This window comes from Molothrus ater, chromosome 5, assembly GCF_012460135.2.
Source record: "Molothrus ater isolate BHLD 08-10-18 breed brown headed cowbird chromosome 5, BPBGC_Mater_1.1, whole genome shotgun sequence".
NCBI classification, from domain to species: Eukaryota; Metazoa; Chordata; class Aves; order Passeriformes; family Icteridae; genus Molothrus; species Molothrus ater.
The window spans coordinates 48,350,963-48,369,792 of NC_050482.2; the positions used below are offsets into that span (position 1 = coordinate 48,350,963).

Sequence of the window (18,830 nt, forward strand, 5' to 3'; positions counted from 1 at the left end):
TGGTTCTTTTACACACCTGAGAAAAACACATATTAATTATTATTTAAAAGCACGTGAGTTTTTTAAAATACATTGCATATTACCTAGGTTAATCTTCTCTTGCACACTTCTCTGACAAGTGGAAAGCTGAATTGGATGTGGACTGTGCCAAAATTAAAAAAAAAAAATAAAAGTATCTTTGATTTCGATGCTAGTAAAAAGCTGGACTTTTTTTAATATAGTCATGACGGCAGGCTGAAAAAAAATCTCTGAAATGGCATTCCAAGTACTGATAACCTGCCATACCTAGAGAGGCTTTAAAAATAAATTACTGAATATATAATCTGGGTTTTCCAAATATTACAAAATAAGTAGTGCTGAAATCCAGGTGCTAATCTTATGTGCTTATATATTAATATTTTTGGGTTTTGTTTTTTTTTTCTGTTATCACTTGAACTAAAAGAGAAGAGTTTTTATTCTATATATCAATAGTTAAAAGGTTAGTTCAAGTTGATTTTTTTGTTGTTTATCGGAGCTGCAGAAACTTGTCATTTAGGAGTACATAGCACATAGAAAAGTATTACTTTTATTTTTTAAAATGCTGGTTTTGAACTGTAAAGTTGAGTAAGCTTTTTTTAATAGTACGCTTAGGTAAACCCTGCTTTTGCCATCCCTGTTCTCCAGAAAACAGGAGTGAACCTTACAGATAGGATCATAACTATAAATTGAGTCATTTGCAAATTGAGGGAAATGTTAACAATTGATGTTAGTATCCCCAGGATTGGGTCTTCTTCCATAATACAGTTTAAATGGGCAAAGATTGAAAAAACTTTTCTGTAAAAGGCCTTATGGGGAGGATCCCATTTGATCTTGAATCAGTTTATCTTGCGCAAGTGTTTCATTTTCCACCAGGTCAGTCATGTGCTGTGCCTTGCTGCAGGAGTGAATGCTGGAGTCAGCCTGAGGAACTGGTTGGAAGCAGAGGCTGAAGCAGGATCATTACTTGTGACAGTAGTGCAGACACAGCAGATCCCAATGGCTCTGGTGCCACAGAACATCTTGGAGCTGCTAAGACTTGGCTGTTGCAAAGAAATGTGATGGTGGTTTGAGTTTTTAAAATAATTGCCACCATTTCAAAATTAGACCACAATCTAGAAATATGAAAATCTAGCAAAGTTAATTAAATTCTTGTCTTGGTTTGGAAAGACAGGTGCTTGCTGAGGAAGGCAGGAGCCTCCCCTGAAATGGAAAATGTAAAACACCCCCCCCTCCGCTCCGAATTGCTATAAATTTTAAATTAAGGGGCTCTCAGGCAAAAAAAATGCGGGCACAGGCAATAACAGTTCTTTAATAGGGAAGAAAATAAAATGATAACATAAACAATGCTGCAAACTAAAACAACACTGACAGAGTCAGAACACAACCTGACACCCTCTGGGTCAGGGTGTTAGTAGCAGTCGAATTGGAATTGTGGCTGCAGTCCTCCTGAAGTGTCAGATGTGGTTCTCTTGAGGCAGGGATCCTGTAGAAAGGTGTATTCTTCCTCTGAAGATCCAGTGGAAGAAGAGGCAGCTGCTGTTCCTCTGGGGAATCCAGTGGAGAAGCCGTGCTGGTGTCTCAGAATCTCCAGATTATATCTGGGTAGGAATGCTTGGCTCCTCCCTCTGGGCAGAGCATCTCACAATGGGATGCTGTAGTTCTTACCAGTCATGCAGTGACATTCAATAGTCTGTTATCAGCAGATGTCCCCCGGAGGGAGGAGTGGTTGTGGAAGAGATAAGGAAAACTGCCCGCTTAACAGAAGACAGCTGCCATACAGATGGCAAATAGAATACATCTTGCCTTGCAATCTGGGACAGTTCTCTTTAAAAACAGGTGAATTTGTGCATGCTTCTGAGACTGTGGTCATGAAAAGGTTCTCCCAAGCATCTTAACAAATACTGTGCTATGTGACTAGCAGAAAAATCTCCAGAGCCTTTAGACAGAAGCAGTATGTATAAAGTGCCAGTCAGCACCTCCTTTTGCTTCACCTGCCAGCTTTTTGAGCTGAGCTGTGTTTGAAGTCTTCAACTCAGTTCTTCAGCTGTTACTAGCAAACACACTTTTCTTGTTGTAGATCCTTTTTGCATCTGTTCACATCCTAACTGGTTTTTCTGGGTTATGCTTCAGTTATCCTTAGTAGTGGTCAGTAATCCTGTCCTGTTGTTTGGAAGGAATTGAAGTGACACTCCTGTGCTTATTTTATTCATCCTGTGTTTGGTGGCACACTTTATATGGTAACAGAGGTGTAATCTAGAACTTGTAACCTATTTTGTAATTTCTTTGTTTTAGTATGGGATTAATGAAGAGATTCTGTGTCCTTAACAATGGGTGGAGTGTTTATGTTGGTATTTGCAGGGTTAGGTAGATTTTGGTTTCCACTTTGCTTCATGCTTGGAGGTAGAAGGTGGTATGTGTGTTTAAACTTTGATAGATCATTGCTGAGGATTTTGTAGCCATTTTGGGTAGCTCCAGGCTGAGAGCCAGGCTAGGGTGCCAAGAGTCTCTTCCAAGAGCTCTGCTTTCAAATACAGAGCAGCAGCAAAGGTAGAGAAAATATCTCATATACAGGAATTTCTGCAAAACCTCCCCAGAATGTTGAACTGAAATCAGCTCAGAAATCTGAAAGTAGCAGAACACATGAACTTCATGAAAAGGTGCTTTAATTGTGTCCAGGACAAGTCGTCAATCAGGAGTGGTCAGGTTTGAAGAGCAATGACTGTGTTTAGGGAATTGTCTGTATTTTCTGGCTTTGTCATAAAGTTCTGATAGTTCAAACCTTAAAAATTATGGGAACAGTGAAGAATTTGAGGAATTGTTCTCTACTTGGGATGCTCTCTAAAATGGCATTTATGAAGAAGCAAATGGGCATATTCATACCTCAAGGAAGACCATTCCTCTATTTGTTCGACTTGTAATGCATTGGCTACAGGATGGTCTCATTATAGTCTGAATTAATTAGTGTTGCTTCAGTCATGGTGTAAAACAGAAGCAGTCCTGGTTAGAAATATGTATTATTCTAAAAGTGTTAGGATCAGGACATGAGCAGTGTTTAGTGAGAAGAGGATCAGAACTAGCTCCCCGTTCACTGTGCAGCAGGAACAGGATCTTCTGTGCCTGCATAAGCCTCAGTTAAATAATGGTGTTGGATACTGGTTAGACAGGGCTTGCTTTGCGGGTGGAATTTGATACACAGTTTTTAAACACATACTCCACCCTGTTAGTAGCTCTTGAATAAAGCTTTCAGAGTCCTTTGCCAACATGTTGGGACTCATGCTTAAAAATTTGAGTGGAAAGCTAACCATTTTTTGTTGCTGTATCTTAGTTCAGGAAGTGAACGACATGAAAATGAAAATTCACTTGGTTTCCTTTGCATGGATTGCACCACTGGTTTACAATTAGAGGTTACAGTTGGATTATAAAGGGTTATTCTCACTAGTGCTTTGGGATTGTTGACAGTAGTGTATTAGGGTACATCAGAATAGTAAGAGATCCTGGATGAAAGAAGTCATTGTCATGAGTGTGTTACTATGCTAAGCATTGTTGACGCATTAGTGCTCGTTCTGCTCCTTGTGATTAGAGGATACTGAACAGGAATGACATTGTGGTGGCCTGCTAATAGATTAGACTTGGGAGTTCAAAGTGAATTGTGTAGTACAAGTGCACATTGTAAGCTTAACCTCTGGATGTTCTTTAATCAGCAGTATGCACTGGTTTTAAATATTGATGTTAATTTTGTAGTCAGTATGTTTTATGCAAAATAGAAAACTTCCTTTAGAAAGTTTACATTACTGCCATAATCTCTTGAATACTCGTTTATCTTGTGTGCAGCTTCCTTATGCTTGTAAAAGATAAGGAATGTGCAAGTATAGAAGTTTCCTTGGTGTTTTGCTTTTTTTCTTTTCAGTTCTGTTTCAAAGTTCTCTGTTTACTGGGAAAGTAGTTTCTTAGAGAAATGTGGTTTGGGACAGGTACTTTCAGTAAAATTAAAGCTGATGCTTCTTGGGGAAAATTTAATTTATCTTTTCTCCATATAAATTTTATCAACTATACTATTTTTCTTTTAGTGGAAAAAAATCTAATTGGAAACACAGGGATGGCTTACAGTAATAGATGTTGACTCCTGTAATGCCCTGGTAAATTACTTTCATTTCTGTAATGAGCATAAGTCTTAAGATCAAGTAGTTGAATATTGTGCTATTCTTCAGAGGCAGGGTTAAATAAACTGCTATTCTGAGCTGATTTAATTATTTACCTATTAAAATAGAATTTGTAATAAGGTCTGAAATATCAGTGATTGTGTCCTCTTTATAGATGTTCAAGAGTACTTCTGAAACTTAGGTGACTGCAGCCACTTGGTGCCTGGGTGTATTACTTTCTTATTACACAATACATAAAATATATTTTTTAAAAAATATATTTTTGATATTCATTATTTAGATTTAGTATTCACTTGTTTGTTTGACCATACAGAGAAGGCATCAACTTCCCTATAGTTTGACAAGCAGAAGTAGCATTTTGGTTACCTGCTGTACTGCAGAAGTCCTTGTCTTAAGAACACATCTGTTTGTGTTGTTTTAGTTCTTAGAAGGCATCTGCATAAATCTCATTTGCTCTTGTAGGCAGAATATCAGGTGCATAGTGGATCCACAGATTTTATTCTTCCCTCCCCCCCCTCAGCAACCTATGTAGATCCCAGGCCAATACACTCTCAGGATGATTCATGTGTAGGTCAGCAGCAGAATAAATCCTCTGTCTTTGCCAAGAGGTGTGCGCTATTTAGGAATATTGGAGCTCACAAAATTCATGAAGGAATAAAAACATTTTCTTCTGAGGCTATCAGACTTGCAAATGAGCTGCCAGAGGGACACAACAGTCAGTCACTGTTAGAATGTGATATACAACACCTTTTTTTTAAATAAACTTTTCCTTCTGAAACAGCATATATTAAAAAGAAATGCAAATGTATAAAATTGCTTTTTGTAGAAAAGAAAATGTAAATACCCCAATCATATTTGTAAGGGAACCTTTCTAAAAGTTTTTTAAATGCTTAAATAAAGGCACAGTGCAGAAAGAATAGAAGTTTAAAATACAAATACAAATGTCTAAAGTATTCTTTAGGTTGTTGTTGATCAGTTTCTGCCACTTTTTTTTTTCCCTATGCTGTCTTCCTCTGGTTGGTAATTGTGATTATCATTCTAGTCACTTTGATGAAAAGGGACTGTATTTCAGCTGTAGTATCAGTACCTAGTTGTGATAGAGGTGTGAAAAAGGTAATTGGAGGTAATGTCTGTGAAAATACTATTTGCCAACATTACTTAAGGAACATGAGTCTTTCAGCAATTTTCTGGTCTTGGTAACTCCTTGACTCCTATGGCTATTAGGCCATCAGCTTTGGGGTTTTTTTAAAATACTTTATTTTGTTGATGTGTCTTTATATAGAAGAATCTTTACAGTCAACATGTATTTCTAGATGCTGTGTTAAAATTGCTGGCAGAGTCTATTTTTCTATACAAACTGAACAATCTGGCCCCTTGTTTTATTTATAAAGGTTCAATGTATCTTTGCCTGCCTACATCAATCTGCAAGGGAGTGTCAGAAAGGCCCCGCATTCGCCGAGCCGTGAGTTATCAATAACTTTTCAGATGTGTTAATGAATGTGGAACAAACGCAGTTATGTGTTTAAAAAAATAAAGATCCACCTCCTAAAAAGAAAAAAAAATAAGAAGAGCAAAACTCTTTACTGCAGTAGTAGGCATGATTATAAAGGGATTACTCTGAATTTTTGGTACTGTAAGTATAACCAAGCAGTAAGGTTGCCCTCTAGAAAACCTATTGTTGAACTGCTTTGAAGCTCTTTGATGTGTGGGTTACAGGTTTTACCTGTTGTATCCTGCAGGCAAATTAAGCTTGTGTTGTTTATGAAAGTTTTTGTTTACTTAATAATCTGAAACATGGCCCATCTGAAAATGCTATATATTAGCATCCTACACATAGAATGAATATTTTTAAATCTGATTACATAATAAGAAAGGTTTGACTAAAATTATACAGGCTTTTTATTCCTCTCTCTTGTAGTTAACCTCAGTAGCGAATATGGCTTCTTGAATTGTTTAAGAGTTTCAAATCTAGAAGTTTAGAGTTTCAAATCATGAAGCCATTAAAGAAAACTTGAATAACTGCAAAATGTATCTACACTCTAAAATATTTGATGAAATGGAAGAGGCTGCTATCTGAGCTCACTGTATGTCCCTTTTTCTCCCAGCAGCTCTTTCTGCTTCAGTAATTCACCAGTAGGTTTTCAATTAAAAGAGATCATCTCAAATTATGTTAAAAAAAAAAGGCTGCATCCTTAGAGAGATCGAGGTGTTTTATCATGCCTGTGTCTTAACAAGAAGAGAGCCATTGCAGTGATCTCTCTTCTGAATTTCAAACAGTGACAATTATTTTACTCAAAGGGAGACATGTTCAGCCCTCATCCCCAGAATACCAGCTGGTTACTTTGTTCTGAAGACTTCAGGTCTTGCTCCGGGAAGGGATTATTTAACCTTGCAATTGAACTTCAGTGTCTGGGCATGTTGATGCTTCTGCTGATGCGGGAGCTGCAACCTGCCACAATGAGATATAATTATGATGTTCCAGCCCAACAAACAGCACATAGAAGAAAAAAGAAAAAAGGTTTATCATATGGAGATATGCAAACACCTCTAAAATATTTTGCATATAGGCTATGCCCGTATGTTTGATTTTTTTTCAGGTTTGTAAGCATTTAAAATCATTCTTCTGCCAACTCTTTATGCTACTCCCATCAAATGTTAAAGGGTGCATTGCATCCAAGAGCAAAATCATAAAACGAGTATCAGGTGGGATTTGGTGAAGACTCTATGTGTTTCATTTTGTGTTTATGAGGCTGCTTTGATATGCTAATTCTTGCATAGAAATACGTCACTATTTCATGCAAAGTCTGAACAGAGAATTATATAGCTCATTTAACAAATGCTATTGTATCAAAGTGTTTTTAAGCTAATACTGACTTTCTGGTTTCAAGCACTTTTCCTGCTGCATTTTTGAAGGGGAAGTGTGAGAGGATTTTTAAATAGCATTATAGAGCATTAAAACACACATTTGTGGTTTTGGTGTTGTTTGCCAAAGAAGCATAGCGTGTTTTGAGTTCTAGTTTCCATAGACCTTCAGTATGTGACAGGGCACTGTTAACGCTTTGCATGTAATTTGCAGGACATGTCTGACTGCCACAGGTTTCTGACCTGGAACGTGCTGATTTCTATATTGCAGGTGACACCACCCGTCAGCGAATCAAATTCAGTGATGACCGAGTGTGCAAGAGCCACCTTCTCAACTGCTGCCCTCATGATGTGCTCTCTGGAACTGTATGTAGCTAAATTTCATGTTTTATTTAGATAAGTGCAGAAATTGAATTCTATTTGTTCTTTGTAGTATTTCCTTAAATTTCATGGGTTTCAGGGACTATCTAGCACTCTCTGGTAGTTTAGAGTAACTTTCAGGAACAATTAATTTATGGGTTTTGAAGTTAATTTTTAGAATTCTTCTGTTCTATGTGCTAATTATTACCTAAATTTCATTGTTTATATGAAAAGCCACATAAGGTTACAGACGTGAGTTGTGCTATAGCAGAGTGGCCTTACAGTGGTACAGTTGCAAGTAATAGAAAGAAATAAAATATACTGTATGTATAAATGATGAAGTTACTTTCTTAAAAATGGATGTTATAGTGGGAGAGTATTCCACAGATCTATTTGTATAGAGAAGTACAGAGATTTTTCTCTCTTCAGAAGTATTTTAATGAAAATAATTGAGAGTTCAAATCGTTAAATTTCTAAACATTTAGATATGTTTAATATGATAATGACACTTACTGTACATTATACAGTTACTGTGCCATTGTCATAAATTCTAAAGCAATTTTTAAATCTCAATTTATGGCATATTAATAACTTGTTTGACTTGGACATTTGTGCACTCTGTAGTAGAAATTCCACTACATGAGGATAGGAAGCAAGGGGCTCTGACACAGGCCAGTAGCTTTTCTTTGTCAATGTGCTTGTGCTTTACCTTGTGATCCATATTTAAGGTAGCTTATTATTTTGTGAAAGGCAGGTGAGTAATATTTCATTGATTATTTGATCTAATGTTTGATGACTAGAATAATTAGTAGTAGAGAGATAAAGTATGATGATACAGAGTCCCACGTGCCTACTGTTCTTAATGCTGCTAGGGTAACTTTTTTCACTCATGTTGGCACATTTTGTTATCCTTTGGCATCAGGGAAAATAAGTAGTGAAAAATCTGTCTCAGGGATTATTTGAAGTAGTATTGTGTAGTCTTGATGTATATATAGTTTTATTTTGAACTGTTTTGTGCACTACTGTCCAAACAAAATGGGGGAAGGGGAGAACAGTGTGTTTCTTTTCACCATCAACCCATCTGTTAGGTTGGATGGTGCTTTGGTTATGTGGTGAGCAAAACACCTCCTGCTTGGGACATACTGGTATGCTACCAAAACATACAAAGGCATTGGTCATAATCCACAGGAAGAAACTTGTCAGAGATTTGTTTGACAGCTTTTCATTGTGATCCAGTTTCTATAAACAAACATTTCTTTAACAGCTGTAAATGAAGAAGTGTTCATTTTCAGAACTATAAAAGTCATAGGTATCATGCAGTAGCACCTCTTACACTGCAGGTTAGTCACGTTGGCTGGGGCAGCTGACACAGTTTCAGTCCTCAATGGAAGTTTTCTTCAGCCTCATACCAGATTTTGCTGCAGCAGCTCTTGGAATACTAAATGAAACTGCTTCTTTAGAGAATATCAGTCTTTTCCTTCCTCGTGCAATTAGTCATCATACCAGAAAAGTGTAAATCTGGATGCAGAAAAGCAGTGACTAGTTTAATCCTTTTAGTGGGAGTAGTAGAAAGGGGACTCAAAAGAGACAGGCTTTACCTAGGCTGTGTGATGTTCTGCTGTTTACCTGGTCGTAGATCTACAGGAATGGACCTTCTCTCTCACCAGCAGTTTTTAAAAGGGCAGGAAGCATGGAGTCTTACTGAGCAGTTTGTCACTGATTTAGAAAATGGAGTTTTGTTAGGAAGATCTTGATGCATCTTTGCATTCAAGACCTATAGTAGCAAAATTTGAGTGACTTCTTTTTTTTTAATTCAAGTCTCTGAATGCTCCCGAAAGAGTAAGTTCTCTGGGGACATTTTATGAGGTTAAGTCTCTATATTGACTAGATTATCAGTAAAATACTGGATATGAACTGCCTTTTTTTGGTGTGTCACAAGATGATCTACAATTCCTAGATACTGTTTATTACTGTTCCTCACTGCAAAATGCAGACTTCTATACATCTCTAGGCCACCCACTCTTTCAAACCACTCAAGGAGGACATTCACAGATAACACAAGACAAACAAAGTGACTCATATGAGTAGGCCCTGTTATTTTGGTGTGTTCTTTCCCTTAATGGCCAAATTCCCAAAACTCTGCAAAGGCTTTGATTTCCCTAGACAGTAAAAACCCATGTTCCTCAGGTTGCAGTATGTGTTGGTAAAGGTGTAGTGTGTTTATACATTTTTTTAGGGATTATTTTATGGATATGTTTTTGTGCTACTAAGATGCTGGGTTTTAGACTGGGAAATTTCAAATCAAGCAGTCAGAAGTATCTCTGCCTGGTGAAGGTGTTTTTGCGTTAATGATCACTTGGACACCAGTTATATATAAAAGTCAGTGGTTTACGAGCTTGTGCATTCAGTTTGGACTGAAAATTTTACAGTAAGAAATTAGTAAGACTTTATAAACCCTGGATGATGAGACAGTGAATAATTTTCCTACTTGCAGCTACGAATTTCTTTTTTGTGGATTTTTTGTTTGGTTTTTTGGTTGGTTGGGTTTTGTTGTTAGGATTTTTATTTGTTTGTTTTTTGCCTTACAGGGTTAACACTTTTACCCTTAATGATTGCAGTCTTATTGTTGTTTTAGTTTGGGGTGGGTTTTTGTTTGTGGGTGTTTGGGGTTTTTCTGTACAAAAAAGTTTGTTAATCCATATTCTGATATTGGGGACTGAAGCTGCATGTGTAGGAGTCAGATGACTCCCCCATAATGGTACAAACCTGTTAAGCAGTTCTCTGGATGTAAAGAATAAGATGTCTGTGTTTCTCTATCTTTGTATGTATGTTCCTGAATGAATAGCAGAGTAGTAATGAAAATGACAAGGTGGGAAGATTTAAAACTAACACCTTTAATAAGGCTATTAGTAAGTAGCAATGTCCTGAATAGTTGTAACCCAGTAGCTGTCTTTGAAAATCCCAACACTTCTGCATTAATCTGGCTTTCTTACCAACTTGATGGTGCTTGCCTGATGAAAAAAGTTTCACAAATACTATACGTGGTCTTGCAAATGATGGTTCTGCAACTCTTATCTGCTCAATGAATTAACTTAGTATTTATGTGTATTTATTGAGGAAAAAATATATTTCTTGCATTTTATTTATTACAGACCTGAAGATAGGCTCTGTTGGCTCATCCTGCAGTTATGCATATCTTTAGATGCTCCTAAATTTATTGCGTGGAGCTCTTCGGGGCTCTTACTGACTAAACACCACATTAATCAAGACCCTGGTTTAGCAATATACCTGACTACATTGCTAACTTTAATCTTATTAGGAGTGGAATTCAGCTCCAGATTAAGACATCTAAATTTAGATTTCAGCTGAGGAGCTGGGTGTTGAAGCTTGCACTGAAGCTAGAAGGTTTCTAGGCAGTGGAGCCTAGAAAAAGATGGAGTTCACCTGCCCATGGGTATCCTTCTCACGGTGGGCTGAATCCATTTAGGCTCGCTTGAATGTACTGTGTGCATCTCCTTTTACTGTATAAGAGAAGTTTGGATAGTTCACACATGTGCAAATAGATGTTAGTAAGGAGTTTTAATCTGCAGTTGATTTATTTGCCAGTAGTCTCACTGGCTCTGGAGCTATTTGTACGCTTAAAACTTGTGGTTTGGGGCGTGACTGTGATTTTATGCTGTACTTCTAGAAAAAGCATTAGAAGCTGTTAAAAGGCATTGTGTCCGAGGGTATCAGCTTTTCAGTTCAGGACTGATTTGATCATGTGAACTGTTTCAGCTTGGCAAATCACATTAAATTAGGCTTGCATAAGCTACCTCAGTTTGAAGCCTTCAACCCAGTGGCGATGAATTGTGAAGTGCACTGCTGTCCTCTCAAGTGATCATGTCAGTCTCCTGAAATGTATTCTTAGCTTCTTTGGTCAGCACCAGGAAGGTGAACTGAGTGTGCCACATTCCATTTTAATGGGCTTAATTTATTGAGAAGGGGAGGGGGGGTTGTTACTTTCTGCATGGTTATCATTAATGTGTTAATATATTTTATAGTCAGGCTAGAAGAGCAAATACTATGTAAACAGTGAACTATCTCATTTGATAAGAAGAAAAGAACAAATCATCACTACCAAAACTAGCAGCAGTCTAATTTGAAGTCTTTAGAAATGAGAGTATGGTTACATGGAGCAATTTCTTTTAAAAAGTATTGTACTTCAGAAGATACCTGGAATTCAGTGGTTGCTAAAGACTTCAACTTAATAATTTCTGCATCTTTTTTACTCAGCATTTCTTTCCTGCTAGTGAAGTCCTACAAAAGTTAAAACTGTTAGTGGAGTCAGAGAACTTAAATCCCCTTCTAAATATGTGTTGCCTACAAGAAAGGATGGGTTTTATCACAAGTCTAGAAATCTGATCAAAATAAAATTGGTAGTGCAGCTGAAGAATGTGTTCCATAATAAGGAAGATTTCAGCGGAGAGTCTGTTTTCAGCTTCTTTTTATCAGTAGTAAGTGTTCTCATACAGACCCTGGTAGTGCCTTGACAGTTTGATAAAGGAAGAGATCTGGTTCCTCCAATATCAATTTTTCAGCAATGTCAGATCTTTCTAAGCAAGCAAACAAAAAATTCTTCTCTTGCTGAATGTGAACTGCTTTGGTATCTTTATATCTAAAAAGAAATATCTACACAAACACTGCCCAGAGTATTTTCTTTCAAAAACCTGTCAAAGATACCTGCTGGTTTTAAAAGTAGTTGATAGTTTGTGCTCCTGTGTCACTTGCCTCAACATCAGCCCTTTGTGTTTTAAGTACCTTCAGCTTTTCTGTGCTCTTTCTGCAGTCTGTATAGAGTATATTCAGTAATCAAATTTCTGCTCAAGTCAAAGGAACTTGTAGCAGTTGTAGAAGTGCTAAAATGAGAATTTTGCTGTAGGTAGGTAGCTCAAGAGCTAAAAAGGGGCAGAAAAACCCCACCTTAATTTCATGTTCCAGAAACAGCATCACATGAGAGTTTAGTTTCCTATTCAGTTATTTGTCAGCTACTCAGAGTGCAGATTTATTTTGCAAATAAACTCTACAGATGCTCTACTGCCAGATTCTTGGCCAGCTCTTCCTTGTTAACTTGTAATTAATTCATGTGGTAATTTTTTTTACCTGATTTGATTGAAGTAGCACTATGCAAACAAAAAGTAATCCATATTTCTTTGTTATGCCAAAGAGATTCTATTTTGTGGATGGGATGACAAATTATTACTAAATAATTTCAATACAATGGTTTTTTTTTAATGAAAGACCAGTTTTTTAAACCTCAGCTCTGGGAAGTCAGTCAACTTTTATTGCCCATCTAACACTAAGAAATAAAAAAAATATTGTAGAAAGTGCTCAGCAAGTACTACAATGCACTAGTTTCTTAAGTAGAACTCAGGAATAACAAAAGGATTCCTGATACTCTGCTTTATATGTGGTTATGTAGACTAATCTTTATCAATAACTTTCATGTGAAATAAAGAGTCTCCAAATATATATAGGCTTTACTTCAGATTTTAATCTCAGTGCGGAAAGCCCGAAGCATGGCTTAGCTCACTCAATGAACTTCACTTATGTCTAGCCTGGGAACTTGGATGATTTCACCTTTCTTTGTGTTGTTCATCTGAACTGCTCTGTAAATCACTTTTTGGTAGTGTAATTCTGTCTGAAAGTCAGTGTATTGATAGTGAAAAACAGTGTGTGTTCTTTTTAAGCCTTCCATTAACTCAGTGTCTGAGCATGAGTCTCCCTCTTAGCCATCTTCTGTTTCAAATGTGATTGATCTTTAAATGGCAGACTTCCAATGTTTATTCTTTGCCTCTGGGGGAAGAGCATGTCTTGACACCAAATTGCAAGGTGGACTTGTGGAAAAGGAAAATAATGTGTCTTATTGTATCTTCTGTCCACTTTCATCTGCTGTGCATCTACTTTGCAGCTACCCATGCAAGCCAGATAATACTGCAAGCTGCTCTGTGCTTGTTAAGGTTCTTGGCGGTCATGACCCAGCATAGACTTTTGACAGTAATGAATCATCCCCAAGATAAGTTGTCTTTGCCTGATGTTGCATAACTTGCACCAGCAGAAGTGCTTTTTAGCCTGTTTTTGCATTTAATGTGCAAACTTACTAAAGAGTTTTAAATGTGGTGGGTTTTTTTAGATCTCTTTACATTGGAGTTTGCTAAAGGAACTTTTATGAAAGACATTTTGTAGTAATATTTCTGTGAAGACTTAAAAAGGATTACCCAGGACTAGTATAGGCTGTGTTGAGGAGCAGTTCCAACAATGATGTAATTTCTTCAGCAGCAAAACTAGTGATAAAGAATCCTTTTCTCTTGTACCTGCTTCTTCTTGCTCCCTGTTGGGTCAAAAGGGGGAAGGGGAGCCAAAATTTCTTATGTTGTGATTGAGGCATCTAACAAAAAGGAATCATAACATACTTCTTGTCTCCCAAAATTTCCACTAACATTACTGAGGTTTTCAACAGTTTTTGAATTTGCCATCTTAATACTGTAAGAGACCCCAGCTTCTTAAGTTCATTCACTACTGTGTTGTCCCCTACATACCCTCAGCACATCGTTTGTATGGCTGCCCAACAAGTTGGACAAAGGTATGCTGATGAAAAATTTGCCTCTCTGTTTGGTTTGCTAAGATGTTTTTTACCCTGTCACTACCCAGATTGTGTTCAACTGCACAGGCAGATGTGCCAGCATGGAAGTGGCACAGCACAGGGAGAAGGGGAGGACAGAATGTTTCTCTGTAGTAATGCTGGCTCAGACTAATTAGCATCCTTTCAGGCTTTGGATTTACAATTCCCAGTAAGAGGCAAAGAAATCAGAAAATGTACTGTTTTGTGGAGGTTGAATCCAACCTAAATAGAGAGAAAGAAGTATAAAACGCATGTAAAGTGAACAGCAAGTCATGGTAGTGTTACGTGAATTATGAGGGTTTTTAGTGGGTGATGCAATTTTATTTTATGCATTTATTCAAAGTGTATGCAGATTGCATGTTAGTATAGCGGGAAGGTTGTGTGTGGTGGATGTGTTTTTGTCACTATATTCAGACCTATTGAAGTGTGTCACTAACCTTATCTATGCATTTATAACTTCAGAATTCTCCTTGAGTTTTACAGTTTTAGCCTTAAAGACCTTATTCAGTACAAGAGATGAATCGGCATAAAGTCACTCTTCTCACAATTTTAGGATAATTTTCAAGTGTCTAATTTTCAGATAATTTTTTTAAGGTTCTTTTACATTGCTCTCCTAGTATTGAAGTACTTTCCTGAAAAAATGCTTCAGTTTAAATAATGTCAGCATGGCTTGGAAAGAGACCTCTATAATACATTGCTCAGCTTCAAGGTCTTTGTGGATTTGCATCAGTTAACAAAATTGCTGAGGTCCTGTATAGTTGCAAAAGGAAAAGCTAATCTTTTCCTTTATCATTGCAGTCAGATGTTCCCTATTGCAATCAAATGTTTTCCGGAAAACAGATTTATGGTAGCTGAAGGGGATTTAAATAACTGCAGTTTATAAAAAACCTTTTCAACTTTAAAATTCTTTATTTTACCAATGTTGGCTTTTTTCTCCATCTGAAACTTCTGTATGAAATAAACCAACAGCTTCCATAAAAATTACTTTAATGGTTTCATTGGAAATCCAAGTAAAAATTTGAAAGACTAAAATAATTGGGGTTTGTTTATTTCACTGTACTTATGAGGCTTTGATTGTTTACTTAAATCCAAGTATTTTATTAAAAACAAGCAAACAAAAACTCAACAAAACCCTCACTCATTCGGCTTGCAGCATATTCTGAGTTAACATTCATCTTCTATTTACAAAACTCACAATGCAAGTTATTAATTATTTTAGGTTTGGATTTTAAATTGTTAGTTAACTACAACAGTAACAGCTTTTTCTATCAGAGTTCAATTTTTGTCATGTGCTTTCAATGTTAAGAAAGGATTAATTCTTCTTAATATTGAGTGCTGCCTTAAGAGCAGACTTAACTGAAACTGCTGGTTTTAAGTGCTGTAAATAACAATCACTTCCAATGATTCTATATCAGCCTGTGCTGTTGCACAGAGGCTGCTTTGGGTTCATTCAGTTTTGTTTCCATTACAGATTGTTTGGGGGTGGTGGTTTGGGGTTTTTTCATGGTTGTTTGTGGGTGGAGTTTTTTGGTTTGGTTTTTGTAAAGTGCACGTTGCCCTGTCACCAGACCTGTCGTGACCAGACTGAATTAGAATTTCTTATGCTGTCTCCTATGCATAATTCAATTTAAAAACAGTAGTCGTTACCCAGTAAGATTCTGGCACTCTCCTCAGTGGCATTGTATGCAAGATAAGTGATGCAGCCTACTTACTTTTTACATCCATGCTTCCTTCCTGCCCCTTCTAGAATGGTTTTAGATTACAAGTGAAGTTTTTTCTTCCCTGGTTCTTGAACATCGTCCAACATTCAGCTCATCTTCCCTCATTTGCAAAATGTTTTGCAGGGATTTGATTTTTGGTTGTGCTACTTGAAATGCTTCAAGAATGTTTTTTAAGCAGCACTTACAATGGTGCTGTGGTTGTAGCTCTTTGAGGTGATGAATATAATGGTAACACATTATCATGGACTGTGCAGACAGGTTCAGGTCAAGAATTTGACCATTTAATTACCAGTTATTTTCATGGAACTTGGCTCTACTAAACTGTTTAAGTTCCATACATGATGTTCCACTTCAGTCACTTTTTTGAACTTCTAGTAAAACAGCATTTTTGCAGGACATCAATGATACTTAGTAATGCAAACAGCCATCATGATAAGATAAGCTCTTCATTCACTCTGCTGTTATTATTTCTTGATTCATGCATGTCTATCAAAGACCTGGTATAATCTTATAGCTTTGTTAAACTCTCATTACCACAGGGGAGATAACTTGCTTCAGAATATTTGACAGTTAAAGAAAATCATGCTACCCTTATTCCTTGTAACACACCTGAAAAGTTAAATCGCATTGCCTTTGTCTTTTCAGAGAATGGACCTTGGAGAATGCCTGAAAGTGCATGACCTGGCATTAAGGGCAGACTATGAAATAGCATCCAAAGATCAAGATTTCTTCTTTGAGCTTGATGTATGTATTTTGTCTTAATGCTGGAGAGAAAGCATTAGTTTGTGTACTTGGGTGGATAAATTGAGCAACAGATTTTGTGTTACAGACTGAAGGAAGGCTTTTGGAAAGCAATTTTATAAAGAGGCAGAGAAACTCTTGTCACAGTTATATGAAAGATACTTGCCTCTTCATTATAATATGCTAATTTGGTAGTCATCTCTAGGAGAACTGTTAACAGCCTCCCAGAGTATGATAAACCTGAGTGCTGTCTTAGTGTTGTCAAATAGCAAGCATATGTTAAAACTGTGTATACATGCTTTGAATGGAGTTTTAAATTCTACACTTAACAAAGAAAGTAATTTGATATTGCAGATAACAAATCATATACTGTGTCTCCATAGACTGTAGTTTGTTTTGAACTCCCAGCTAGGAAGTTAGCCTTTGCTAGGACAAAAGGGTTTGGGGTTTTTAATTGTTATTTGGAAGGATGGTTAATATACCTACTTAAACCCTAGCAAAAAAAGTTTCAGTATTGAATGTCACGGCTGGATTAAGTGATCCTGAATAGCCTTCCAAGAATTTTAATGCCACTAGAAATACTCACTGCTACTCCTTCTTCTTCTTCTTCTGTCTTAAGACAGATTCACTTCCAAAATTCTGCAAATACTTAGAAACTATGGCAATGTGTAGATTGTAATTTTTTAACCATGTCTATGAATATGTGTGATTAGTCAGCATAAACCAGTAGATTATTGTTTCACTAATCACTCATAAAAACTTGTGAAAGTGAAGCCTTAATAAACTGAAGAAGCCTTACAGCTAATTTATTTATGTTCTTGACAGCATTGATCCTTGTTCTTACTGATGTTTTAGGCAATGGACCACCTGCAGTCATTTATTGCAGACTGCGACCGGCGGACAGAAGTGGCTAAGAAAAGACTAGCAGAAACCCAGGAAGAGATCAGTGCTGAAGTTGCAGCTAAAGTAAGCATGGCAGACAAGTTAATGCTATTTTTTTGGAGGCCATTTTTTCTAAGGAGACAGTTTCAAGTTTTGAAAATATATCAAATCTGAGAATTCCTACTGAAGAGGGGGAAAAAGTAATACATTTTTTCTGTCCTTCCTAAAATTGCCTTTTAAGGCACAGAAGAGAACAGAGGGAAGAGACCTCTCTGATATTTTTGACCTCAGGAAACTTGGTTCTGAATCCATGCTGTAGAAATGTTAGTAATTCTTTCACTTTTTGATCCAACCTTCATCTATAAAGTAAACAAAATCCATGTCTTTTTCTTAATATCTTTTTTGAATGAAAAATCGATAATGTTTCTGCACATATATGCAAATGCTAGGAGAAATGGTTGTACAAATATTAATCTTTCAAGACTGTTAATGGATAAGTGTGAATTATTTGCAGTTTTCTGAACAAAATCCTTTTTCTGGAACTTTACATAGACTTGGTAACTTAGCCTTTTTCTGTGTTCTTTGCAGAGAGGCATTTTCTGTTTTAGTTCTAACTGGAGAAGTTCTCTCTGTGTGTTTCTTTTAGTTCTGTCCTTCTAATTTTGCATATCATAACTCAGTAGTAGTTCAGATTGTTCTCCATAATTAAAAGTATTTCCTGTGTTAAGCCTTTTCTTGTCTTTCAAGGCTGAAAGAGTTCATGAATTGAATGAAGAAATTGGGAAACTGTTGGCCAAAGTAGAACAGCTCGGAGCTGATGGGAATGTGGAAGAATCTCAAAAAGTAATGGATGAAGTGGAGAAGGCTCGGGTAAAGAAAAGAGAAGCAGAAGTAAGTTGATTGTGTAAGGATTGGGGGATGGAGAGGGCAGGGTCAAATATTAAATTGCTTGGCCTCTGTGTAGTGCAAGACATCTTATTTCTGTCAATTCCTTAGCTAATTGCTACATATAAAACTAAAGAAATTGCTTTGTGGCAACCAGTTAAAGTTTCTACCCTTTAATATACTCCTATACCATTAAAATTGTACTTCTTCCACAAATGATGCATTTATTTTAGTTGGGCTGTGTTGGTCAGTTGTATCTGTGAACGCTACCTTTGTGGCTGTGATGGTTGCACCTGGTTTGGTCTCATGGCTCTTGCTATGGCAACCCTGTTGTAACCTCATGCTGGAAAGCTTCAGTGGAGTGATCCATTGTCTTCACTAAAAGAGAGTTCATGTCTTGTGTATCAGGAAAGTCAAAATGATCCTGGTAATGTTCAGGTGACAGAATTCACCAGGAGCTTTTCCATATCGTATTAGACAAAGATACTGAAATTTCTAGAAACCAGTATCTGCAGCTGTTTCAATAGTACCAGAAGGATT

The 18,830-nt window shown here is 36.8% G+C and overlaps 1 protein-coding gene across 3 annotated transcripts in view; it reads left to right on the plus strand.

Moving 5' to 3' along the window:
- Positions 1-18,830, plus strand: part of LUC7L2 (LUC7 like 2, pre-mRNA splicing factor) — a 29,961-nt gene that overhangs the window by 3,440 nt on the left and 7,691 nt on the right. For 2 of the 3 annotated variants that reach the window (XM_036400764.2, XM_036400766.2), the window contains exons 2-5: positions 7,312-7,406; positions 16,428-16,526; positions 17,379-17,489; positions 18,153-18,296. In XM_036400764.2, the coding sequence (XP_036256657.1) occupies positions 7,312-7,406; positions 16,428-16,526; positions 17,379-17,489; positions 18,153-18,296 (449 nt within the window). Of the gene's footprint in view, positions 1-5,601; positions 5,641-7,311; positions 7,407-16,427; positions 16,527-17,378; positions 17,490-18,152; positions 18,297-18,830 lie in introns of those variants that run through there. The other variant, XM_036400768.2, reaches the window with a different exon arrangement.